Source organism: Falco cherrug, chromosome 7 (genome assembly GCF_023634085.1).
Source record: "Falco cherrug isolate bFalChe1 chromosome 7, bFalChe1.pri, whole genome shotgun sequence".
Taxonomy (NCBI): domain Eukaryota; kingdom Metazoa; phylum Chordata; class Aves; order Falconiformes; family Falconidae; genus Falco; species Falco cherrug.
Genome location: NC_073703.1, coordinates 30,066,197 through 30,094,072, shown reverse-complemented (window position 1 = coordinate 30,094,072; position 27,876 = coordinate 30,066,197). Strand labels below are relative to the sequence as shown.

The 27,876-nt window shown below is 39.0% G+C and overlaps 1 protein-coding gene across 3 annotated transcripts in view; it reads left to right on the top strand.

Annotated features, from left to right (window-relative positions):
* BRF1 (BRF1 RNA polymerase III transcription initiation factor subunit) overlaps positions 1-27,876 on the top strand; it is a 175,639-nt gene that overhangs the window by 51,372 nt on the left and 96,391 nt on the right. The window contains exons 4-5 of one of the 3 annotated variants that reach the window (XM_055715148.1): positions 18,686-18,717; positions 27,496-27,568. The exons of 1 other annotated variant lie outside the window; for it this stretch is intronic. In XM_055715148.1, coding sequence (XP_055571123.1) covers positions 18,686-18,717; positions 27,496-27,568 — 105 coding nt within the window. The remainder of the gene's footprint in view (positions 1-18,685; positions 18,718-27,495; positions 27,569-27,876) is intronic. One more of the 3 variants, XM_014278464.3, reaches the window with a different exon arrangement.

Here is a 27,876-nt window from a genome sequence, read left to right as displayed (position 1 = left end):
TGCTGAGAGAATGAGGTCTTTTATGATTCCTGTTGGTGGGGAAGTAAAACTTTCCATGTTCTTGTTGATGTTGTATGCTGCATTGCATGGCTTCATGCTCTTCCCCACTGCACCCCCTCACTGCAGGGGCTGCTCCCGGCTGTTGCCCTGTGCTCACAGGTGGGCAGCGCTGGGGCAGTGAGGCTGGAGGAGTCGGGGCTGTGTCACTCTTGGGTATCTTGCCTGGCCTCCGGTTGTATTGCAGAAGAGCTTATGTTTCCCTAGGTCCAGTGTCATATCTGTCAGTCTGCTATGGATGTCTTTATACTATCTGAAGTGATGCTGGGTACTTGAGTTGTTGGGCTTGGATCTGGTGGTTTGCAGTGTCTTTTAAAGAGAATTGCCTCTTGAGAAAAAAATAACCTGAAGCTTTTCAAACTGGTTGTATGGCCCTGCACCTGGGGGACAGGGCTGGGGAGATGGTTAGTGGTCCTCAGGTTCTCCTCTTGTCTCTTGGTGGAGGAAAGCCATAAACCTTACTTGTACATGACTCGGATGTGGCAGGACAATAGTGAGCATGATTGCTGACTACCATTATCCTGCAGGGTGCCTGGTTGCTGAAAGTCATCGAAGCTTTCCACGGGGAGACTGTAATTTTAATGTGGAGATTCAGTACTTGGGTGATTTTCTTTGTTCCTTTAAGATTCCAGAAATATAAAAGAGGAAAGGAACTTTGCATTGTGCTGTGTGTCAACTCAACATCTTACTGTTTAAATCCTTGTACTAAGTGCCCATTATGGATGCTTCAGGGAGGGAGGGGAAAAGCTGCTGTAAGTGCAGTAGTGATAATTGACCCACTTAAGAGAGCTGCTCTAATTTTGCATGTTACAGCATCCTGGAAATTCAGATAAGAATGTTGATCTCTCCAGCTAATAGGATTTCTAAATATATCATCCAAAAGAAGCAGGAGGACCGTAATTTTGCATGTGTGTGTGTGTTCAGGCTGATGTTTTGTTTAAGAATTGCACACTCTGAAAATCTGCTTTTCTGTTAACTTGTTACTAACTCTGGATTAAAATAGTATTTGACCTCCGGTGCTGGCAAGGAAAGACCTGATCCTGCCCCATTGAATTTGCTGACGGAATTCTCACCAGCTTTTGTATAGAGGAGTGAGCAACTTTTTTCCCCTCAGGATGTTGGTACCCAGCAGGTGGCTCAAATTGTCAACTTTTCCATAATGTAGCATTAAACAAAGTATCTGTAGAGATAGAAAGGTGGCAAGGGTCACAAGATGGCCTATCAGGATTATAGATTTCATCTGGTTTTGATATTTTTGTTTGCTTTATTCATTTAAAGGAAATTTTGAACAGTGAAGGTCAAAATAATCCTCTTCTGAAATTTGACTGCAGAAATACTTTATTGTTTTACAGAGCAGAGGGTTTTAAATCCCTCTAGGCAGCTGTTTTTCACATCAGTGGGTCTGACTGCTGAAAACCATGGAGTTTGCGCTCAATAGAGCTGTTGCACCTAGATTGTTTTAAATTTTGAGATCCTTTGGCCTTGCTTATCATACCTTTCAGTGCTGGGACAAAACCAGGCATCACAGCCCCCCTTTGAAAAGAAGGGACAGGCTTTACTCTGTAGGCTTCTGGATTAGGTCCACTGAAGCCTTTGTCAGCGTGGGCTTGGATTACATTATGGGCAGGTAGAAAAGGTGTTTATTGCTTGGCAGTCCTGTGTTCCGTCACCATGTCAGGCCTTGTGCAATGCAGAAGTACTTACAGAAGAGGCATCTGAGCCAGTTTTTTAATGCATGTAATAATGGTTTGTTATTGCATACATACAAAAATAATAAATTCATTGCATGGTCTGCCCCTCTTAGTAATTACGTTCCAGTTTGGGGTTTCTGAACAGTTGAGACATTTGAACACTGTCATGGTAAAGATGCAACAAGGAAAGAGACAGAAGCAGGGAACGATAGAGCTACAAAGGGATCAGTAATACTAGAGTAAAAATAGGAGGGGCAGCCCTTGCCCTGAGAGGGGGTGATGCTATGAGACACGGTGACAGAGACATGGGAACTAATGAGGGGAATGAAGGCAGGATGAGTTCTGGGTGATGGGTGGGAAATGTGATGGCAGAAGTCTCCTTCCAGTGAAATAAATACAAAGGAGGGACGATAAGGAAGGGGATCACACCTCTGATGTCTTTGACCTTCAGTGATCCTTGCATGCTTGTGAAAATAAATATTTAACAATCTTCTTAAAGCTTGTTTAAAAGAGGAAATAATTAGGTGGACTCTCTGCTTAATTCAGAAGTTTATCTCTGCATCTGAATTTTGGTGCTTAGGTTAGCAAAAACAGCATAATTACTGGGTGGTGTTTTGACCTGATGGGAGCTAATACGTTGCAAACACCAGCTAAATAAAAAACCAGTGTGGTACAGCTGGTCATTGTGTAGCATCTTCTTGCTTTTGTTAGAGGATATGCTGGATGTGGTGTGGGATGTGGAGGAGACTCTTCCCTTTCCTTCCCTGCATGCCCACCCTCGCTTAAGAAAAGAAAAAAAACCATTACTATAGGCTTTGTTTAAATAAAACCTGGTAGCAAATATGATTGATGATTGATGCTTTTGATCCGGTCACTGAAAAATATACCTGGTTGTAGCCATCTTGATTTTCTGCATTTTAGAAGTCAATTAGAAAATGAAATGCTCTCCTTCATTAAAATAATTTTGAAGATTGTGTATTTGCATTTTAATGCAGTAAGAATGATGCCTTAGAAGACAAATTCATATTATTAGTTTGAGATCAGTAATGCAAAATAGGGTGAATAAAAGCCACCAGTGCTTTGAGACCTGTAAGCAGTTCTGTGCTTGCTATCTGCAAATAGTTTTAGCTTGAGGTCTTCTAAAACTGTGTCCACTTTCATCATATTCTTAAGTCTTATGCAGCTTTTTTCACCATGCACTTTTTGATGTTGTAAGAACAAAGTGAATGCATATCTAAGAAACAATATTACCTTTTGAATTTGTTTTGGAAAGAACAGGATTCATTCTCATAGTTGGCCTGTCCTCCTACCTTGAAAGTGGTCTTGGTAATGACTTAACATCCTAATGAAGTGTAAGTCTTTTAAAAATTGGTAAAAGTCCTTCTCAAGAGCTGTCTTATTTCTTCAGATGTTTGTCATTGGGATTTTGTTTGCATGACATAGTCTTCACACACAAACTTCATACTGAAAAAGCTTCTCAATAAAAGATTTTTAGCGTTCTGTAATCTCATGTCAAGTAAAATTGTGAGCTGAGCCTTTTCTAATCTTTTCACTGTTAGCCTGCCTTTATGGTAAGTCCATGTCCTTCCTTGAAGGCAAAAGAGAATGTCTTTTAAGTTTAACTGCCAGACTGGCTCAGTATTGTTGTAAGTATGAATGATGTAATACTCGATCACATGGTGGTATGTCTGCTATTTTCTTCCCTTTGAGAGAGAGAGAATAATCTTTCCATCTTATCCAGTTTCAGCAGTCTGGGAAAACGGCAGCTTTAAATGAGACCCAAAACAACCAAAATCTTGATTTCTTCCAGAGCTTTGCTTTTGAAGCCAAATGTTCCCTGTGCCTTCTTTATTTTGACTTGCTAATTGGAAATAAGATGTTGAAGATAACGTGTGCTTTGAAGCTTGTGTATTGTGTATTTTATTTAGATTTAATCCTTTAAACATTTGACAATAAAACATAAATTGCGGAGCTCTCGTCTTTAGATCAGCTGTAAGTGGATCATTTTAAGTTTTCAACATCCTTCCAGTTTGGGAGAAACACAGTAGTCTCAGTGATGTTTTGACTGCATGTGTTGGTAAAGTGCTATGAGATTCGCTAATCGGTATTTTTAAATGGTGATATATAACTGTTTCTTCAATGAAGGAGCAGCTTTTCTGCCAAAAATCTTAGCTTATGCCTTGACAGGGAGTAGAAATCAGAATGCTCTTCATATTCCTTTTATATTTATTGGTAAGCAGGAAGGAATGATGAACTATATATATTATCATATTAGGAACTATTCATGATGAAAACCAAATTTTGGAAAAGGGGAAATACACAGACTGCCCACATTAACAGAATTTTTTTTCCAAAAAATTGTCTAATTTATGCTATAATCTTTTTAATATGAAGAGAAAATTGTGCAGTAAAAATGCATATTCAGCAACAGGACATGTAATAATTGAAATGTGAAAGTCTCTATTTCATAAAAAACAGAACTGCAAACTTTGCCTCTGTCTTATTGTTGGGAGAATTTCTTGCCTTATCTGTTTTACAATATTTTTCCTTCTATAATTGGTCCTCTTAACTTTTTATTGTGCTTGTAGAGAGCCTTTTGGCATTGCAGTTTCCAAGGGGAAACAAAGTTGTGATTGTCATTTCAGGTACTGTAATGTGTGGCACAATTCTGGGACAAAGAGCTGGTGTTTCAAGTTAGACTGTAGAAAATTTGAGAGGTTACCTGAACTTGCTAGTTCTGAGAAAGCACCACGGTGTCCTTGCTTTGCAAGGATTTTGTGCCTTTCTAGCTAACTTGCATTAAAAATACACTACTTTTTTTTTTTTTTTTTTTTTTTTTTCCCTTTTTCCCCCTCCCTAATGAAGCCATGGCTCCAGAGTAATGAAGTTCTGCCTATTCAGCTCCAAAGGTTGTGAAATTATAGATGCTGTTCTGTGACTTTTCCTGTCGGGTGAAAGAGCTGGGCTGTCTGAATTGAGAATATTTCTTTTGAAATTTGCCATTGAAATCACCAGTGGACCATCCTTGATCTCCAGGGAAATGAGGAAAGAAATGTAGAATAATTGTAAGTCATTACTAAAGAAGTTGTCTTTTAAAGAGACATCTGGAGGTTTCAGCTGCTGTGTCTCAGCTGGTACCTGAAATCAGAGAATGCTCTATTTTGTACTTATCTGGAGTTGAAAGTTTGGTTTTCCCACATGAGTGCTGTTAACTTCTGCAGAATCTAAGTTGAATTTTCTCTTCTGTATGAGAATTTCTGGTCCTTAAAGGATCAGTCTTCTAGAGAATGCAACAGATGGACTGCATCTGTGCTGCTGTCTCTGAGGGACTCCCAAATCACTGCATTCTTGTCACATCTGGAGGACCCAGTTCATTGCCAATAATTATTTCCAGCACGTATTCAGATTACAGTTTTTCGGTTGAAAAATATTTTTGTCAACGTTCAGTTTAATATTTATTATCTTCCACCTCAACTCTAAGCTCTTACTGTGACAGAGGAAAGCAACTCAAGTATTGGTTGCTCTTATATTAATTCCTCAGTCTTTGAACTGGTGGCTTCCGAGTCTCAGCTGTTTCTCATAGTCATTCAATGATGAAAGAAGAGAATACTCCAGTCCTTGGGTTTTGCTGGTAACATTGGCAGCCCTCCCAGTAGAGCTGAACTGGTCACTTTCCTCCTGTTGCAACTGGCAAAGATGGGAGCACAATCGGGAGCCAAGAATGTGGGCTGAGAAGGTGGTATCCAGAACATGAGGACATCCCCCCCCAAAAGAGCTGCAAAAGAAGTATAATGATGGAAGTGTTTCATCCCAACAGTCCTTCCTACTGACAGGTTCATAGGATGGGAGGAAGGAGAATATAGAGTGTTTTCTGCCAGTTGTCCAGCAATCAGGTGTGGTACATACACTGCCTCTATAAACGTTTCCCTGTATCTGAAGGTGATGAAATATGCAGGAGATAATCCAGAAAGCTTGTGCCATATGTAGGGTTGTGGAATAATTTCGACTGGAAGGGGCCTCTGGAAGTCAATTCTCCAGTTCCCCTGCTCATGTCCTCAGTAGATTGCTGAAGCCCTGCTCAGAGTGTTGGTTGTCTCTAGCAATGGACATGTCATACTCTCTCTGGGTTTTACCACCTTCTTGGCAAAGATTTTTTTTTGTCTTAATATCTAATCAGATTTTCTTTTGCTGCAACTTGTATCTGTTACCTTTTTGTTCTGTGTGTGTGTGGCTGAGAAGAATTTGGCTCCATATTCTCTATACCCTCTCGTTTAAGTAGTTAAGACAGCATTAGATGTCCCCTGAAGCCTTCTCTTCTCTGGGCTGAACAAGCCCAGCTCTCAGCCATTTCTAGTATATCGCACACTCCAGCCCCTCAGCCACCTCAGTGGCCCTCCAGTCATCACTCCAGAGTGTTGGTGCTGCACTTAACCTAGACCTGAACATGGCACTCCAGGTGTAGCCTTGTAGGTAGTGAACAGAGGGGAATAACCATGTCCTTTGACTGCTGGCTGTGCTTTTGCTAGTACAGCTCAGTACATGTTTCACCTTTCTTGATGCAAAAGAGCATCCTGCTGGCTCCTGCTCAACTTGTCCGTGGGGACCTCCAGCTCCCTTTGTGCAAGCTGTTCCTTGGCTGGTCAGTCCCAGCCCGTACTGTAGCAAGGGGTTACTCTGTCTTGAGTCTTGCCTGTGAGACTTTTAAGAAGTTCAAAGACAGATACAGCTCCTGTCAGCCTGGTTCTCCAACTTGCCAAGATCCCTCTGAATGGCAGCCTCACCTTCTGACAGATTGAGCTGTATTGACTGCTCCCCAAGCTCGGTGTCAGCTGCATACTTGCCTAGGGCGCCTTCTGTCTTGCTGTCTCCTTGCTAATTGAGACAGTGTTGCCCCTGAGGGATGCCTGCGGTAACTGTCTGCTAGCTGGACTTTGTACTATTCATCACAGCCCTTCAAACTTGGCAGTCCAGCTGATTTTATGCTTACCTTCTAGGCCAGCAAGCCAAACCATAATGTCTCAACAATCTGGCTTTAAGAACACCATGGCGGACCATGTCGTCAGCTTTGCTGAAGTCAAGATAAGCAGCATCCACCACAGTGCCAGTTTCCCCTGAGCCCATGTCGATCAGGGTGCCGTGGAAGACTGATGGGTAGGTGACACTTTGCTCAGGGGTGCAGCTGAATTATCTTTCCACTTGGCAGTTTAAGTGTTTGGCTAGTGTTATAGTACGGAGAGTTTCTCTTTGCTCAGAGCCCAGAGTGATCCATCTTATGGTGGGTGACACAATGACAGGTGCTTATTGATATGTTTTTTTTAAATTATTGGGTTTTTTTTTTTAGAGCTGGTGATTAAAGCCTCTTGCTGATTTGCAGGAAACCCAGATTTGCTTCTGTAAGGGGAGTTAAAAGCTGAGAGGGTAATCGGGGCCAAGCCCTGCCTGTTCTCCTTCTGAAGCTGTTGCTGCCGTGCAATCTGAAATGCAAGAATTGTGGGACCAGAAGAAAAGCAAATAAGTAGAAGCTTTTGTAGGTGAATGGCCAGGCTTTGAGAGAGGGTGTATACCTTGTTCAGCTTCTTTCTCTTAGGTTATTTCTGTGTCTGTCTTCGGTGTTTTTTTTTAACTGATGTATTTATTACATGTGATTGTATTGACCTAATATGTAACCGGTCCTGCCAGTAGGACTGTAACTCCAGTTTGCTTCCTCCTAGCTGAGGGTCCTGGTGATGGAGGTATAGAATCTGTAGCATTTTATGAAGGTCAGTATTACAATCCCCATCTTCTGGGTGGAGAAACTGAGGCACAGAAGGGAAGCAAAATTACTTGCTCATCAAGGCAGTAGTAGGATGTAGATATGTTTGTGCTTCATGTGTGTCTATACCTCATACTGCTGCCTCCCACAACATAGGAGTCCTGTTCTACATACTGCTATTTGATTTTGCTAAGACCCTGGAATATACTTTTTCAAGTCTATTGGCTAAACCCCTTGGAATTTTTAGCTAAAATTGTGAAGAGGAGCAAGTTCTCCAGGCTCACTAGCCATGGTGTCGTACTGAGCTTGTTACCAAAATCCTAGGCTGATGGGAAAAAAAGTTGTCATTCTTGAAAGCCTTGCAAATAAGACACAATCAGCAAGCAGCTGTAAACACAAAACCCACAATAGCATTCTCCGTTGTTGTTCGGAGCAGAGCTGTATTTTAGGAGCTTGGCATCAGCACATTGTAGAATGTTACTTGAAATTACACCACTAAGTTACAATAAAACGACTGCAAGACTGTGTTCAAGGAGTCTAAGGAGATCTTTCCCAGCGTATCACTGGCAGTTTTTATTTTCCCAGAGGCAGATGATATGTACACCATTACTGATTTTTTTTTTTTTTCATTCTCTCATGAAGAATTCCAGCAGCTGAGATAAGTTTACAGCTTCTTAAAAACTGATAATGAATGAGCAGTCTCTGTGCTGTAAGAGAGACAGGAGATAAGTGCTTGCCATTGCTACAGCATTCAAAAGAAGATAATACAGGGATAAAAGTTTAACATGACACTTCAGGAAAATATTCCTCGTTTTCCATCTTGATTAAAACCATTTAATGAAGGTTGTTAACTTTTAAGAATGTGAGAAGTTTCATTTGCAAGTAAATTAACTTCAGTGTATTCACTAACGGATGCTTTGCAACATTGTCTTGTGATGCTTTGGGAGTTCCTGACTGAGGTATATATGGGCAGTAATGCCAAACAGAATTGCAGGATCCATGACCAGTGGAGAATTGTAGCAGACTGCTTACTGAAGACCTGAGTTTTCAGTAGGATATTGGTATGTGTATTCTGACCTTTTCCTACCCTCCTCTTCCCCCACATGCCTTGCCCCAATGAAGGGGTTTCCTTTTGCTCCTTAAGGATCCCTTCATAGAGATGAGTAATCAGTAACAAGGAATTAACACTTGCCTTATCTTTTTTGACACTGAGAGTTTATTTACTAAATGTATTTACAAAGTGATTTTAGAGCAAATTGGTGCAAAATTGAATTAAATATTAAACTGGATAAAGGATGTTAAAGTTGTTACAGGAGCTTCTTAGCTATGTGTTTTGGATAATAGAGGCGTGAAAATTAGAGCTGGCATACTTGCAAGGGGGACTGAATCTGTGATAATGCATTTAATCTCTTTATTATAAGGCACTGAGGATGTCACTTAGCTCTTAAGCTTTTTTTGCATGTTTTGGGTGGGGACAAATGTCTATGTTGATTTGCATATCGTAAACCCACTAGTTAGATCAGGATGTTGCATTAAGACAGGATGTAGTTTGGGCCTTTCAAAGGCAGGGAGATGGTCTGAAAAGTAATTGTTGACCGTAACATTAGTTATCTACTAGAAGATTATACCTAAAGTACATTTGAAGGCTTGTTTCTCTGACTCTTTGGGGAGACTCTGGGGACCCCAGAGTCAAAATGCATATTATAATAATAAAATAATCAGAAGGTTTCAGAGCATTTTGGCAACAGTTTCCCCTTCCTTGATTTCATTATAAAAACATGATAAAGATGAAATGTGTTTTGTGGGATGGTGGCAAAAACGGGAACAGAAACCCAGTGTCCTGAGGCACAGCCTAGAGTGCCCCTGGGCTATGGCTTTCAATTTCTTGGGGAAAAACTGATCCCTAAAGGAAAGCATTTATTTCGCACCCTTTCATGTAGATAAAATCCAAAGTGGATCAAACGTCTGTGACTGTATTTTCCCTGCTTAGTAGATAATCTTAAAGATTTAGTCTTGTAATTGAACACTCTGAAAAGTTAGCTACCTTAAAATCTCAGACATGTCATCTTTCTTCTGTGCCATGTCAACTCCCTCCACCTGCTGTACTGTACTCGATCAAGGACCAAATGTAATCTTTTTCTAGGGGCAACTTTTCAAGATATAAGCTTGCTTTAAATTTAGAATCCAGTATATTATGTCCTTGAAGGGGAATGTGTCATTCTGAGTATTGTATCCATTTCAAAGTATGATGCATCGCTTATCTCTGGCCCTCAAAGGTATTTAAAATTGGTATTTGCTATTTTTAAAATTAGAAAAACTGTTGTGGTTCATTGTTTGTTTGGGGTTTTTTTTTGTTTTATTTTTTTTGTTTGGGTTTTTTGTAAGTTCTTGAGCCCTGTTCAGTTGTGCTCTCAGGAAGCGAAGGTATCTTCTCACCTTTCCAGCTAAAGGTAATCTCTCCTTTGTGTATTGCTGTGAAGTAGATGTGAAGACATATTGTGTATATGTGTATTGTGTTGCATATTGTGTATTGTTCAGAGGTTGGTAAATTCAGATGTGCTAACTCAGTTTTTTTCTGTCTGTTACCATATCCAAAGATACTTGGATAGCTGTCCAAGCAGGTAGTTCAAGTTTTCTACTCCCATACTGCTAAATAAACCTCCCTTGAACACTCTTAGAGTGGTACGATAAAGCATGGCCTGTGCAAGATATGTTGTTCTGTATTTGCTGAAATGCTTTATTAGTAACTCATTTGGGTAAGCTGCTACTTATGATCCATAAGGCAAGCCCAGTTTAGAAAATGTAACTCTTTAATAAAAATCAAATTCTGTATAACCTTGTGTTATGACTTATGTAGGTTTCTGCTACAGTGAACATGTAGAAATCCTTTTTTTATATGTAGTGTAGGCATTTTTAAAGTGAAAGCATGCGTTGAGGATTTTTCAACCCACTGATGCAGTGCATTAGTTTAGCACCATGGTTTCCTTTTTATTTTACTGAAAATGACTGAACAGACTGCTTTGAGCAGTTTAGCTAGTGTAAAAGTGGCATGTTGTCCTGACTTCCAAGCACTGCCGATAGCTAGTCCTAAGCTCCTGGTTTTCAGCTCTGTGCACCGTTTAAGTTCTGTAACCAAGACAGGTGATCGGGGAAGTTATTGTGAGTTACTGCAATGCCTTTAATCAAACTTGATTTGATTACTACGAGACTAGCAATTAACAGTTTGGTAGCACTTGTGAAAGCAGTGCTCAGTCTGTGCCCTGGGAGAGAGCCAGCCGCAGCCTTGAAGCCATCATGCCTGGTGTTTCCCAATGGAGTGCAGTAGATGTGTGGGAGGGTGGGAATGCAGAGCTCTCCCACCTGCTGGGGAGAGGTTTTCTGATCAACTGGAATACACTGGTAGGGGGAAAGGCCCCCTGTACCGCCTGCTTTCTGAATACAAGGGCCCCCTTTGGTGCCGGGCAGTTAAGTATCCAGTCGGTGTCATGAGAGAGGTTTCTACTCTTAGGTGCCTGCAGGCTTCTGATACAGAGGGGCTTATTCTGTCCTAGTGTTACATGACATATGCTGATACGGTTCTCTTGAACGCCTCTGAGAATGGGAGCTTTAACACATCCGATTGTTGTACTTCCCACCAAAGGCCATTAAGGATTCAGCAGCCTCAGAATGGCAGGCAAGTGATTCATTTTTTTTGAAGCCGTGCTTTTTCTTAAAACAAAGTCTCTAGTGTCAGAAATCTTCTGCTAAATGAGTGGCACTTACATGTAAGATACCAGATAATGCCTATGCACAGATAAATCAAGTTCACAGGTACTGGCAGGAAAGCAACACCTGAATTTCTGTGCAAACTCTGGCGTATCCCGGTGCTGGGTACAGCAGCCACCACACTCCCGTCCCAGCAAAGGTCTGTTGAGATAATTCTCTGAGGAGCACTTAATACCGGTGCATTAGACTCAGTATGGGTATGAAAGCAAAGATTTACCACTTGGCTTCAAGCATCGAAAATGTAAAACATTCTGTATCTACAGAATCTGGTTTTGTTCTGGTTTAATTAAGCACTGAAATGCTACTTTTTGAAGAGTATAGCTGGGTGTTTGTAGTGGGTAAAGCAGAGCAGTACTATGATGAACTTTTGCACAGGAACTCTGTATGTACTTAAAATAAGGAAGGTGTTACCAGTTTTTTAAGATTTTGATTTACTGTAAAGCAGGTATTCCACAGGCTTTTGCTCCTTAGTTGTTTTAAGGTTTCTCTTTCAGATAAGGTAGTCTTTGTGTTTTGGAGCAAGCTGGGGAGAGCTCTGCAAACATTGACTTTAAAGAGAAATTTGAGAAGGTGGGATGGGTGACCGAGAGATTGTCTCAGGCTCTAGTTCTGATGAATGCTTTAAGCTAGCGTGAGCTGGCACAGCTTCAGAAAGAAGTCATCTTGCTTTGTCCTTGTCTGCTCAGTCCTCCCCCAGTCCATCCCCTGCCTTCTATCAGCCCAGGTGTTCCTGCAGTTACATCGGAAGAGGGGAGTTAAACCAGCTGAAAGGGGGGTGGTGGGCAGAAAAAAAGAAAAACCACTGACTTCAGACAGTTCCCTAGGCTGGTTTGCAACGTTGCTGCACAAATACCAGCCTGGGGATGGTAATGGGCCAGAATCTAGCCAGTTTGGGGCAGGCTGTCTGAGATTATTCTGGTTGGGGTTGTGTGTGGGGGGGTTTTTTGTTTTGTTTTTTTTGGGGGGGCTATTCTTTTTCTTTTTTGCATTTTTCCAAACTCTTCCATTTGGAGTTTTTTGAAAAATGGAGTGTCAGGCTCATGACAGTGCTGGTTGTCCTTTGCCACCTCTGAGCAGGCAGTGATTTTTCTCTGCATCTAGTTTCTCTGTCTCAGCCGGCTGTTTCACGTTTCCAAATGTGTGTGTGTTGCTGCTGTGCTGAATTCCCGATTGTCATCTCAGCATCATTCTTCCAGGTCCGCACCTCTGAGTTTTGTGAAACTTTTCCTTCGCTGTCAGTACAAGAGTCATGACCTTTACAGATTTTGTACACGGGGGAAAAGAGAGAGAACTGAATTTCTTTATGTTTACGTAAATCTTTACTGTTGGTGTCCTCCTTCCCAGCTGCTTTTTTTTTATGCCTACTTTATTATCAAATAGTTGTTCTGTGCAGATTTTTGAACTGTGCAATTTCATAGCTGCTTATATGTTTGAACTCTTCAGACACAGGATGTTTTCTGCAGTGGTTTTACTATTTACTCTGTTTCTTTTTCCCTTCCAGCTTGAGCTTTGCTCCTTTCCTGGTGCCTCTCTCCCATTCTTGTCTGCCAGCCCCACTCTTCTTCTGAGTTCTTCCTTAAACCTTGCTTCTCCTAGCAACCTCTCTTGTTTTCCCTCACCAGCGCTTCTTCAATTTACTATGGAGGGAACGAGGTCTCTCTTTCTTGTTTGGAGACTTTTTGTTGTCTGAGTATAGCCAACTGTTTATTTATACATGGTCACATCATCCAGGTTGAAGATTAACCTCATGTCTCTCAAAACTTCTAAATTAGTATTTACATTTTCATTCTATGCCTAAATTTTCTTTTCCCAGAGCAAATATACTAACTAGATTATCTTTCAGTAGTTTTTACAGGATATTCTTTGCATATTTTATCCATTTGATGTCCTGAATAATTGCAAGTTAACTGCGCAAGCATTTTGGGACAAGAAATGTTTTTTGTTGTGTGGGGTTTTTTGTTTTTTGGTTTTTTTTTTACTTTTTTTGGTTGTGTTGTGTTATAAATTTACATGCAACTATGTAAATACTTTGCAAATAGCCCACAAAGCAGGTTATTTACTTGCAGTCAGTAGCACTAGGAAGACAGCCTAGCCCCGATGCTTTGAAGATCATATTCTCCAAGGGCAGTGTTTTCAAGAAAAGTGCTGAATGCTCGCTGCATATTCAGCTAGCCTGGCATACTTTTGAAAATGTTCCTCTAAATGGGAATGACTCTGAAGACAATTATTAAGAAAAGCTACAGCATTAATTTAGTGAAGGCTGAACTGTATGTGCATTGGGGAGTCTGAAGGTTGGTACAGCTCGCAGGCATTGGATCCATCCAGTCTAACTGGCTGTGGCGCCAGCCAGCAGCCCAGTTGCCCTAGATTTTGTCTACAGTCACTGGAGATAGAGGAGGGGAGAACTGGTGTCAGAGGCTAATTCGGATCTTGGGTGAGACAGAAAGCTACACTTCTAACCCTTTCAGTTAATGCCATGAAACCAGGCAGGCTGAATGCAGCCCAAAATGCCTGTCTCCTTTTTCATAGTCTGCCTAGGTGGTTGTATGATGCTGAATTACTGCTGCTGAATTATTGCTGCTGCCTTTGTCCTAGCTAGGAAGATAGTGACATTGCACATGTTGAAAGGGAAGTGCTAGAGAAACATCCGGATTTACCTGTGGAAGGATTGTGGTGCTGCTTTTTGTCCTTAAGTTGGGGATTTTAGAGTACAGATTAAAGAGAAATATGGTTTTATGAAACACAGACATGCAGCTGTGTGCAAAGAAGGAAAAAGCCCAAAACCCACAGACCAAAATGCAATTTTTTTTTAATCATGCATTGATCTACACATAAAGATAGCTTTTTATAAAAATGGTATTTGTGTTTACCAGTTTGATTTGTTAAATGCTGTTTTTATTTGTATACTTGACTGGAGCCTGTGCTATGTGGGCTTCCTTGCACAGACAAAATTGCAAACTTAAACTTTGGAAACTGGCTCTGTAGGATTTCAGCCTCAAGGCAAAGCTTTTATTAGAGTTATCAGAAATGAGTTTTCTACAAAAGCGTTGGTTTTGGTGGTTATCTTCCAATCGTTTTAGTTCAGTGTCATTGGGAAGAGAAATGTTTACTTTAAACAATTAGCGCTGTCAGTCAGTTTTAATTAATTGCTAATTAAAATGGTGAAAGATTGTAAAGCAGCAGAGATAATCGTGATAAGCTGTAGTCAGAAATCACTTGGTGTATGAAAACATGGAAAGGGGAGTTTGTGAATTGGGTGTTGAACTGAAAGGTGGAAAACTGGGTTCGGGGCCAGCCAAATGCTGGCACTAGTTGTTCACCCTGGTATCACTCTGTGTCTGTCTTCCCTTTTGTCTTACTGTGTGTGTTACTGTAAGTGCTTCTGGGAAGTTCTCATCTCTTATGTAGCTTATACAGAACCCTGACGTTGAAATTGCAAATATTTCATTTCATTTAGAACTTGAAGAAAATTTGTTTCACTGTTCAGCAAATTGGTGTTTTATTTTTTGCTTTTCAGTCAGATTTCCTATTAAGCTCTGCTTTTTTGTTTGCAGCCAGTTGAATTGCTCTGGTTGAGTACAGAGAATGACTTTATGTTTAAATAATTTAGAAATTTAATGACTGTGGTTTTAGTTTTTGATAGAAACAGAAAGCATTTTAGCTTCAGCTGAAAAAAGGTAATGCTTCATTAGTGGACAGCATGGCTGTTACGGATGTCAGATTTCTGCTGAGAGGCTTGCAGTCATGATTCCTGGGCATTTGTTCTCTTTCCGTGGGATGGCTGATTTTGTAGTAAACTTGTAAAAATAAGTAAAAAACGTTCTGAGGATAACTTACAAAACCTAAGTAAATACTAGACTCTGTCTCCTCTGCACTGCTTTTTTGTGCTTGTATCTCCCAGATATGACATGCTACGTAGTGGAAGAATTTTGACTCAATAGCATGAAATAATCTGTTTGAAGGTTTCCTGATTATTGTAGGTTGTCAGACACTAAAATACAGATTAATTTTTGTAATTTTTTTTTTTTAGGACTGGGAACAACTGCATTGCAAATTATAGTTGTTATTTTAAAAGCATCTTCTACAATTTATTCCTGCATCTCTATATATAAACTTTGGCAAATGCCAGTTTTACTTCCTGCTAAATGTTAGTATTGAAAACCAAGGGGGTTTCACTACAGTATTTGCTGTGTACAAGTACTTTTAGGATAGCTGGAATACGTAAAATGTAGGTCTATCTGAAGTACAAATGCATGCTTGTTTTGGTATTTTTGGGTTTTAGGTTTCCGGTAGTATTCATTTAATTATGAACTTTTTGTTTCCTCTGGTGCTGGAATGAGATCATTATTGTTGTGATTCATGGTGCTCTCACATAATCCACAGATTACTAGATTATAAAGGCAGAAAAGGGAGTGTTCTGGCCACTCAGTCTGACCTCTTGCATCATATTGGTCAAAGGATTCCCTTGAATTAAATCTTCTGAAGTGAAGACTTTAGACTCATCTTGTTTTGATTTATAAGTTTCTAGTGATGGACAGTCAATTGCCTACCTTGCTGAAACTGATTTCAAGAATGAATAGCAAAGGAAAAGCAGTTGAAACTGTTAGAGCTTTTTTCTCCTTTTTTTTTTTAATTTGGGTGCATTTATAACCTAAGTTCCCTTGTGTTTGTCCTGTTATTTTGTATGTGTATATCTACCATATCAGTAGCTTTCTGTCCCTTTCAGAACTTTCCATGTGCTAGCAGGCTCTGTATGTAAAATCATCATTGTTTTCTTTCAGCCTCAAAGAAAACATCGATCTTATGATTGTATAATTTTTGAATTCATAGTACGTATTATCTGCTGTTTTCAGCTGTTGTTGTACGTTCTCCCGAACTGTTCCAACTCTGAAAAGGAGTTTGAAAACAACTGCCTGTTTTTACAACTACTTCCTGCTGATAATTGTGCTCACAATATTCATAGTAAAGGCCAACCCATTGCTACTGCATGACTCAAGTTTCCCCTTTGCTTTTGCTTCACTGTAGCAGCTACCCGTCTAAACAGGCAGAGAGATTGCTGGAGGCTACCTTAAATGAAATCCAGAAATGCCACATTTTTACTGTGACCTTTGCTTTTACAATTTCAGTGGACGCTTGAACTAACTTCTCTAAGGACCAAAGCAACTGTATGTTAAAGCATCTATAGTGTAGCTCTAAATTGCTTCAGAGTTGCCTGAACCCTGCAAGTGAATTTCCCATCTGCTTAGCTCTAATCTTATGCCATTATAAATGCATACAATGCTCTCTTGTTTCTTCTCACTTGGACAAAATGTGTGGGTGTTCTTGGTTTTGTTTTTTGTTTCCCCCGGCCTGTTACAGTGATAAAGCCTGGGCACCTGTAATGTGTTACGTTTAGGTCTTCCATCAGAGTGTTTTTTAACAGTTTCAGGAGGATGAAGAACACTCTGGTATACAGATTTCATGACTGTAACTGAAATGTCTAGGTTAGAAAAGTAGCTCTCTGGCTCACCTAAGATGTGAATTAGTGTTTGGCACTGATGCTGTCTTTCTGGCTCCTCCTCTGTCTCCGGTGACAGCACTGGCTCTGGGACCACTCTGTTGCTCACTTCAGTGCCTCAATAACTTACAAGCCGCATTATGATTATTATTATTATTTGTTCTTGTTGTGTTTTTTCTAAGTTATGACAGAATCTATCAGATAAGAGTGATAATTTTGTTTATCTCAGTGGTGAAGGTGTCTCAGGGTGAGTGTAAGGTAACCAGACACTTCAGGTCAGTAATGAACTAGGAACATTTTCAAATATAGTATAGTTCTCAAGCATAAAATTGGTGTCATGTTTTCTTCCTAGGTCTGTTAGATAAGCTGACGGTTATGGTTTCTTGGCAATTGCATTATTATTCTATTTTCTCCTTTCTTGCTACTTTGACCAAAAAGTTGCATTGAATTCAGTATTGCTCTGCATAGATTTCTAAGCTATGTATTTTACAGGTTGGTTTTGTTAGCAATTTCCTTACTGGGTTAAAATTTAAGATTACTTTAATGTCTTGCGTAATACTGTCTATAATGGATTTTGGATTTTTTCAGAGACATGTTGAGTTTTCAGCTAATTAAATATCCAGCTATGCTGTATTTTTTAATGCTAAAATTACGTTTCACCAAATAATATTAACATAACATATTGAATTTTGTAACGGATTTGGAGTACTAAATTCTTACAACTTCAAATGCAAACTAAGGATAGAAATATTCAAGGATAAAAATTCGTAGCGAGGCAAATGTTTATGTATAAACTGATAACAGTATCAGAATTATTCACCTTCCATGGCTGATAATATTTAGGAGAAACACTTACTATATTACTCTGGCATACTTCAGTAACATAATATGTGTGTTACCATGATGAACCAAACGTACCGATGTCCCTGTATTCTTTTTAATACTGGATTTTTTAACATGTATGTGCATTTATGTATGTAGCACCCTCACACACGTGTTTTCTTTGCCTGCCTCACTCTCTCTTCTCTCAGACTTTACTTTGACGCTCTTTTTAATGGTAAAACCGGAACACCTTTACAGTGTGTAATTCACACCCGAGTAGCTGATAGGAAATCCAGCATGTGTTCTGATAGCAGCAAGAAGGCTACCTTTGCACCTTAAGCTTAATGCTGCTTGGCTTTTTTCTTATGTACTGTTACACAGTGTATTTCTAAGCATGCTTGCTTTCAGTAAAATCTAATGGAGACTTGTAGTGCTTTCTGCTTGTTGTTAGCTATTATGAGTTCCAAGTGTGCTCATAATGAGTAGTAGATGGTGACCTAGTATTTTTGCAGCAGTGTAGGATATGATAGATGGAGTCAAAACTCTAAGGTAACAGCTGATTTGCTTGGTCAGAGAAGAGAGTAGCCAAAGCAGCTTTCTCTTCCCAGTTCTTTGACAGGTCCCAATAGAAGAGGACAAAAGAAACTTACTGCTGTTTTTTTAGTTTGCTCTTCCACCTGTTTTTCTGGGAACCTGGGCTCCTAAAGTGGGATAGAAGACTACTGATGCTTTATGTTCTTAAACGAAGTGCAATAAACTATCTTGCTGCTATTACTTTTTTTTTATCAATGGGTCTTTCTTAGGCTGCAGTATATGGTATTTTAAATCACACAAGGTGTTGGTTTGTCCTTTGAGACTATCACTCCACATAAACAACTTGTGCGGTAAATGCAGTGAGTGCTGGCAGGACTTTTTGGGGGACCTGAACTGTCAGCTGCATACCAACTGTTAGCAGAAGTGGTACATCAAAGTACTTAATCTGTATTTGGTTTCTTTGACAGTTAAACCTGGGTTTATTTCTTCCTTTTTTTGTGGTTGCTAATGAAACTAAGAAACGCTGTCACATTCAACAAGCATGTGTATTCCTTGACTTCTTCACAGACATGTTACTTGATCTCAGTGACCTTCTTCAGGTATTGTATCTCTTTTTATTTGAAACTTCTGTTGAATTGTTGAAGTTTAAAATTCATTGCAAGCAGAGAGCTGTCAGTGTGGGCTGTTCGGGATGTTTCAGTTTCTCTCTAAAAATTTTGAATTGGAAAATCACTGGATTTGTAAATCTCAGTAACATTACATGTCAAAAATGTTAATGCTACAAATAATGTGTCAAGGGTTAGTATGATCCTTTCGTCGGGATTCAGAGTCACTGCAATGGCATAGGGTCAGATGTTACATTTTTAAAACAACAGTTGTTGAAGACAGGTAATTTTTTTCTAGATAATACTGTGTAAATGGATTAGTGCACTACAGAGATGTGTTCTATGAAATGTATTTTGAGAGAAATGCATACTTGCTCTGTGTGTGGAAAGAGAAAGCTCTACTGACATATGCTGTCTTACCCCCATTCTCCATGTTACAACTGTTTTACATATAATGTGAGTAGGTTAGTTGCATCTATTTTTGTCCTCCCAGCTGTCTTGGTAAATGGCATCCCTCTGAAGACTATTTATTGCTTGAAGCAATCTGCTGCAATTGCAATAATCAAATGAATTTTTAATTCTTAAAATCAGTAACTTTTTTCTGAACTCTTATTGAATTATCTTGATTACTTATAACCAAATACTGCATGTGTAGAATGGGAGGCATAATTACATAGTGTGAAGAATAAGAGGTATCAGTTAAAGAAAAAAAAAAATCTGTTGTCTGTTCCTGCTGACAGGAAAGAGTGAATGATTTGTCTTTTTGCCTCTGTACATTCCAGCCAGAAAAGGTGTCAGGATGGGAGCATATGAGGACCAGAAGTTTAAAGAGTGGTAAATAAAAAGATGGGAGAGACAGAAATAGATTAGTAGTAGGGAAATAATCAACCCCAGAAAGAAGAAAAATGCAAAATGTCAGTATAATGATCTGTATTTATGCATTTAACTGTGTGAAGACTTCTGATGTGTTCTACTTTATAGCTTCTTAAGATGAATCTGAGCAAACAGGAATGTTAAATGTTACTGTTAACTGGAGCTAGCTAGAAAGTCCTGTTTGAGAACGTATAAATGAGCTTTTCAGGTCCTAGCTTGACTTCTCCTCCACCCTGAGTTTGTTTAAAACAAAAACCAAAAAAACCCAACAAAAAACTTGGTGGCCAAACATTTATGGCCCAGGCAGAAAACTTCAGTACATTCTGCTCTAGATCAGCCTTTGCCCATAGATAGTGTGCCTAAAAATGAAAAGCAATTAGTTCATTAGATTGTATATATTACCTTGAAGTGCCTTTTTCCAAGGACAGCTCTCCCATCCTGAAGTTGGGATGTGAATGCCATTAAAGAAGAAGAAAGGTTATTACCTGTAGCAGTAGTGGGAGTGGTGCTATCTTTCCAAAATAGTTTACTTGTTCAGACTCATCTGTAGAAAATATGTCATGCTGGTTCAGGTAACTGTTTTTTCTTGGTAAAATGAGAAAGGTGTCAATTCTATATCAGGAAAAAAAATCACATCTGAAAGTCTAAAAAAATTAGTTACTGCTGACCTTCACCAACTCTTGCTTAGATGCTAACAGCAAATTTTGAGATTGTTCTTCTGAACGTTCTACTTGATGCAGCTCAGTTGCTGTGGGGGGCAGGGAAAGGCATAATGACCCTTTGTGTATTGCTTCATCTAAAAGCAAATAAATAAAAACCCCCAAACTTTAACTCTAGCTACCAGCAGAAAAGATAAATGAAAGCCTGTGAAACAGGCTGTCCATTGTTTCCTTTTGCCAACCTGCAGCTGGAAAGAATAGGAGCTGTGCCATTCTTCGTCCCACTGATGGCACCCTGCACGTCAGTGACCTTCAGCCAGTGTCTTGCAAGCACTGGGAGAGTTAACACCCTCTGTAACTCCCAGCATAAGAAAGGTAGTAGCTAAAAGTAAAAGTAATGAATATTTGAATCTGCTGTTACCTGCAACTCAGTATTTGTTTAATGACCTGTCGTATTTGTGTTCGTTCTCTCTTGTTCTGTTAAGCTTAAAAACAAAAACAAAAAAAAACCCCAACCAACCCAAAAAAACAAAAACAAAAGGCAGGAGGTATGGAAATCCTAAGTGTGGCCTCTTGGTCTCTGGTCTGTACTTCTTGTACAGCCTTTCTTTGTGTCTTTTATTGAATTGCTTTGGAATTTGGTTCCTCATTTTCCATTAAAAAAAAAAAAAAGCTGTCCCCTGTAGTGTAATATGCTTTCAGAATAGTATTATGCTGCTGAAACTTAGCAATAGAGCAGCCTAATTTTCACTGTTAATGGCCGTCTGTTTAAGAAGTCATACAAGCCTTCCTCTTATGCTGATGACTGAGATGTGGGAGTTTGTCTCATCCCACTGGAGAACTGCTACATTTCATAATAGGATTATGAGCTTCAAAACTTCTGTCATCTTGGAACAAGCCAAAATGTTGATGGTATGTTTGTTTTTTTTTAATTGGAAAGGCAATTTCTTTGGTATTTTTTTCTGCCATTTTGTCTTCAGGTGAAATATGTCTTGGAAACCCCATGTTGAAAGTGTTGTCGGATTCAGTATGCCTTTGGTACATTTAGACTTTAAAGCAGTATCTGCAATGAACTGAAAATGTCCAGACCACAGCTACAAACGGGGCTCCTTCCCGGTGCAGGGCCGTCATGCTGCATGTTGATTGAGTTGGAAGGATGATCAGTCATCAGTCTCTGACAGGGAAAGTACTTGGTTATATTTTCAGATACTGCATTTTACTTGCAAATATAGTCTTTAGAGAGGTCTGTAATCAGGCCTTTTGTTTGCTTTTTTGTTAGTCCAACTTAAGCGACAGGCCTTGCTTGTTTCGGAGAGTTGCGAAGCCTGTCAAGCCTTGGCCTAACTTTTGAACAGTTTAGGTTTGCTTGTCTGTTTCGAAGCACCTCATTCCTTGCACCTGCAGAACTATTTGACTGAAGTTTTGATCTCACTGTGGTGAAACGCTGCCTTTCTCATCCTCAGAAACGGCAGTTTCTTTTTTTATTCTCTTGTGATCTCCAATGTAGTGGTCTTTGCAATGTGGTCATAAAAGATTTTGAGAAGAGGTGTTGGCAGTGCTTTGATCTCCAATTTCAGCCTAGTAGAATATAATTTTTAGTGTGCCTTGTGTTGTGTCCTGCTGTTAAATAAGGCCAATGCTTTGGTTACTGAGATGATGTTAGACAGAGCCCAGCTCTTTATAGGAGTACGCTGGAGGAAGATTTGCAGCAATGAACATAATTAAATGAGATGTTTTGACTTGATATCAAGAAAAGGTTTTTCACCATGAGGACAGCCAAGCATTGCAACAGATTGCTCAGAACAGTTCTGAAGATTTTTGTCTATCAAGGTTTTTGAGATCCTGAGCAACCTGGTCTGTTCTTGTAGCTGACTCTGCTTTGAGCAGGAGCTTGGGCTGGAGGCCTGCTGAGATCCATTCCAACCTGAGCTATACTATGGTTATAGATATGGAAAGAGGGTGCACAAGAAGCGAACATCAGTAACTAGTACTTGCTTGATCTAGTCCTCTTTTGGTCTCTCTTCAAAACACAGCTCTCACTCCCTATTTATCTTCAGTTTGTCTAGTCAAGTAACACTGCACTCTTGTCCAGAAGGATTTTTATTGCAAGTTACTTTTGGATGCTTGTTTTCATTTATTTCTTCTACAGGCAGCATTGGCCTCTCAGATTCTTCTATACTTGTTGCGAATTCCTTTTTGACTTTCTTGCGTAGACGGAATGATAATGAGTAATTGTACTGCTGTGGTGGTAGAGGAAGAATGCTAGGACTACCACATATGCGATTAGCGAAAGTAGGCTTTCACTTCGGAATCCCCAGACTTAAGGCCACACTTTAAAGCATGGCATGAGAGGAAGCTGCTTAATTGTGATTTGTGTCTCTTTGAACTGCAGTCTGACAAGCTGGGTTTAGTACATTTGTAGTTTTGCGTATTGTCTTTTGAGGATAAATGTAATGTTCTGGTTGCAATATGGATGCAAAAAATAAGTTTGTTTACTGTGTGTAGAAGGGTAAAATAGAGAATTTTTTAAAGACTATGCTCATTTGCTTCGTTTTTTAATACCCTTTGTTCACTTGAAGTTATTAACATGTTGACGGCATTTGCCTTTATTGCCCCTATGCAAATTGCTATGTTGATTGAGTTAAACAACCTGGTTGGGACCTTCAGGCATTACTATACTAGTAATATTAATAATGAATCAAATAACCACAGGTGCCTCTTTCCCCAGCAACAGACAGTCTCCTTAAAAACTCATTTGCTTTTCATGCTTGCTTAATTATTTAGGCAAGCAGCCATGGATGTTTCACAGTGTGAATTCTCATTGCATTCCAACTGCCCAGTCTTTGGCTTTCTAAAAGACAGAATACCTTAACCACCATCACAATGTGTAACATTTTCCCAGAATTGCCACATCATGGTCTTGAAAAACCTTTTTGGAAATTGCTCATAGTGAAAGGGTATTGATTTATAAATTTATGGAACTTATGGTCAAGCAAAAACTTCCATTCAATGATTGCAGCTTTATTTTTTCTACTGTCTAGAAGGTAAAGTGACTTGGTAACTGTATGAATGGGAGATTCCCTGTTTCCCAAAGAAGATTTTTTTAAATTCTGAAAGGTGTTAGTGATGAACAGCTGAATTCCTGTGTTATTGAAAACAAGGTATTTGTTATTTCTAAAAGTGGAAGTATATTGGTGTTTCTGAACACATCAGGCATGATGTGAAGGCAAGAGGAAATTCTGAAAGGATAAGAGTCCCCATGGAAGTGTCCCTTTGAAATCATCATCTGATGACTGACAGATGTGAGATGAAAAGACTGTACCTCCAAAAAAATACTGTGAAGGGCAAAGAGTATAGCAAGTAGAAGGATCTTTCTGTAAAGATGTAAATGAGTAATTGGAAGCCATTCCTTCTCCAAGTTACTTAACTAATATAAAGTTCTATAACAAGAGCAGAAACTAACTACTGGTAAAAGACAACATCTTAGAGAATCTTAAGTCCCTCTGTAAAAAGGGTAAAACCAGTTGGGTGGGGTTTTTTTGCAGTTCTTTGAGTACATACTTTTTGTCTGAAAGATGCCTTCTTGCTGAAGAATCTTAAGTGTTTCTTTTAAAGAACTCAGTGGCAGGTCCATATGCTCCTAAGCTTAGTCTGTTACATGTGAACTGAATGTAAAATAATATGGTAAACATTATCAGTGTATGCAGATATTACTTTAAAATATCCCCTCTGACAGAGGATGACACTGTTCTCTGTTGTATTAGGTGTTGATGCTCAAATATAATGATTGCATCAAGTTCAGGAAATTTTAATATTTGATGAAAATACACAAAGAGCGTAGGTCTTATGAAAGTCTATGAAACAGTTGTCACACTTGACAGTTTTGATTGGGGAGAGTTTGGGGAAACACTGTTTTTCAGTATGGCCCTTTTAAATTAAGAAGGGGAAAAAGGCCGAAGTTAATGTGGTAAGCTTGAAAGCTGCACCAATTCAAGTCTAAGCCAGAGACATCCTTTTAGAAGGGCATTTTTGTTTATTCACCATTGTAAGGACTCATATAAAATTAGGTTTTATGAATGCAAATGTCATATGCTTCTAAATTTGGAGTGTTAAGCTTTTGATGGCTTGGAGTATATGAATTTGTATAAGAAGTTCTTAATGAAGAAAGAACTGGAAATTAAAGTAGGCCTCTAAATTAATTCTCAATTTTCTGAGCTTAATGGAGTGCAGAAAAACATACAAATGATGAGAGTAAGGAAAGACACTATCTATATGCCTATTATATATCATATCTCATCTGTCACAGGATGTGCCTGTGTGCGTGAGTAGTAGCTGAAATTAGTGACAGTGGCATAAAATTTTAGTGAAAGGGCCTTCCTCCACTAAAACCAGAAGTTCTTAAATACCATGTTTAAGCAGTTCAGTGCCATTACAGATTTCTGGGTGAGCTTTATGCCATCTTTAATTTCCCATTTATGACGCATGCACCAGCACCTGTGACTGTCTGGTAACTTTTAAAGATGAGAAGCGTACTGTTTGAGGAGGCCTGAAGTCTCTTTTCCTACTGATTTTCCAGGAAAACTGGAAGCAATTAAATACTCCTGATTCTTTTTGTGACTTTACCTTGGCATTAAAAACATGTAAGCTTCATGAGAAAAACAATATGGGCATGTAATCCACTGTATATTATGCTTGCTTTCTAAATTGGTGGTAACCAGAAACTGCAAAGAAATGCATTGATGATCAAAAGAAAGAAATTCCCTGATGTTCCATTTCTATTTTGAATTTCTTTTGTGTAAATATACTGCCTACACCTTGAAGCTGGTCATAAACCATTGATGATGTGGGTGAAGTGGAAAAGCGGGTTAGATTTAAGTACATTACTTCTCAAGTAGACCATGGATCCAGAGACTTTTAGTTAGGCCAAGGTGAGGAAGATAGTCATCAAGGAATTTTATTATGCATTTGACTTTGCTTTAGATTTAATTTGGCACCCACTGTGATTGTTAGAACTTCACTGAAAAGCCCTGCTGCTTTATGCCTCTTGAATTTTATTTGTTCTTTGATGGTTGCATTTATGGAAAGTTTGCCTGGGAGGAGTTTCTTAAAGTGACACGGTTTGATGGGGACAGACATCAAGGATTTGGATGTCATGACAAAGAAAAGCCAGAAGGAGAAATAAGTGTCTGAATTTGAGGTTGTGGGTTGGGTTGGTTTTTTTTCCTAGACTAAAATGAAAGAACTAGACGAGTTTGTGAAGCCTCTGATGGAAACATAATGTGTTCTTGGCTCCACTGAAGTAACTGTATTGATTTGTGCAGTGAAACTGTCCTTGCAGAACAAGATCGAAGTGATGAGGTTTAAGATTTATAGAAACTTGGTCAGCCAATGTAGAAGGCTAAAACTACAGCCAAACCCGCACTCTTTATAATATTCTTTAGACAAAAGGTCAAAATAAGCCACTCCAAGCTTGCAGTGAATCTGGAACATCTAAAGCCAACTGAGACACTGCAGATACTTTGCTGTAGTGATGTCTGTTCTCTGTGGCTCAGGTAGAGTCACATACTCTCACACTCTTACATGAATTGCCAGATTCAGTAGGTGCTTACTTTTCTGTATAAAGTTCGGTGGCTTATTTCCTAAGAAATATTCTTCTTATTCAAAGGGTATATTTTGTTCCCTTCCTGTCCATAGAATAGTATTTCTGTGTTGTCCGGTATTTCAGGAAAAAGACAATAAAATTTAAGACTATACTTCTGTATCTTCTAAGCCAGTACAACCATCGGTCACACACAGCATGGAAGATACTCAGCACTTTTCACTAAATATGGAATGAATTACCATCATACCATATACATTTGATTGCTCACTCACTTGCAGGATAAATGATCATTCTGAGGATTTATTTAAAGTTCTCACTTTTAAATTTTTTTTTAAGTTTGAGAAAAACACATAACACTCTCATGAAGAAAAGTTTGGAAGTGTAGGTAAAAACGTGTCAGGTTTTGTTTTCATTTTGTTTAAATGTAACTTCGTATTTTAAACTAATGTTGTTAAAGCTCTTTTGTGAAACTGAAAGAGAATATACTTATTAACAAGGATTTTATTTTTTTTTATTTCCATGGGCTTGTACCATAATCAGCAACTCAGTTGTGCAACTGACTGCTTAGTAAACACCTTCACTGTCCTGGCATAAGACCGACCACTGCAGTTCTGTTACATAAAAGCAATATACTATGGTTAAAAAAAAAATAATTATTTGTTTGTAGTGTAGGAGGATGGAGGGTTTTGTTGTTTTGGGTTGTTTTTGTTTTGTTTTTTAATACTAACTTTGGCCTTTACATACACCTTGGGGGAACAAGGTGTTCATGGAGCTTTGTGGGAACATTTGGGGCTGATTGCGAACTGAAGTATATCCTGCCTTTCCTGCTGACCACAAAAACACATCTTAAGATAGGGAAAGAAAACTTCCTCAGACTTTAAAAATACAAATGTAGCTGCCTATGCTATAAATTGCAAATCAGATTATAAAGAGTAACTCCTCTTTCAGTTTGTATCTTCCTGAGTGCAACAGTGAAGGAGGGCAGGGGAGCAGGGCTCTGTCCCTGGTTCCTTAGCAGGTTTAGTGTGGTTTAGGGCTTTTCTGAATTGATTTATCTTTTTTTCAAAATAGGGTGATCTGGGTCAATGTCCAAACACTAAGAGTTGACAAATAACCCTTGGAGCATGTAGCACCACTCCTTGCTTTGGTGGAAAAGTTTTGTGTGTGCTTGTGCAATACTTTAATTATCCCACTTCACATGATCATGCAGAGCTGAAATTTGCACTAACTTGTGAGTATTTGCACAGGTTTTGTTATGTTGCAAGATAAATAACACTTTACAAGTACTGATATTATATTAAAGTCTACTTCATGCTTTACAGTGTTAGGTGACAGCTGAAAAATTGTCCAAGTACTAGAGCAACACTGAGCCCACTGAAGAGCATGATGAACAACTTTCATTTTTTTTCGAAATAAGCTTACGCTTTGATTTACAAGGCTAATTTGTGCAGCTCTTGACAAGCACCAAGTATTATTCTATACCTAATGAATATCGCTTGTGTTACTTCAATGGAATTTTTTTAAAGCAGGTTGTTTAAGATCCCAAAAGTTGGGGTTTTTTTCCTTTCCATATAAATGTTCTATTAAAAGCATTTGTGGTTTAAGATTTAAATAATGGGTTTTTTTGTCTTTTAATAGGTGAATGTCTATGTGCTGGGAAAAACTTTCCTTCTGTTGGCCAGAGAACTCTGCATAAATGCTCCAGCCATAGGTATTTTCTTTGAGTTGACTTCTGAGTATTTGGGTGTATTTTCTGCATGGTTACTTGACAAGAATATATATGCATGTATGTATATGTACATAGTACTGTGTGATGAATACCAGAGTGGTAACTTAAAAATGAAGCTGGAATCAATCCAGGCAGAAGAGCATTGCTGACTACAAGAGCCTGTTCTCCTTTATGTAAGAGTGTTTTTTGGGGAGCAAGATGCAATTTTCTTTTACAAGTAATTTTGTTGCATTTTCTGAGAGTAGTTTAGGCTATGCTAAAACAATGGGCTGATGTATAACAAATTTGTG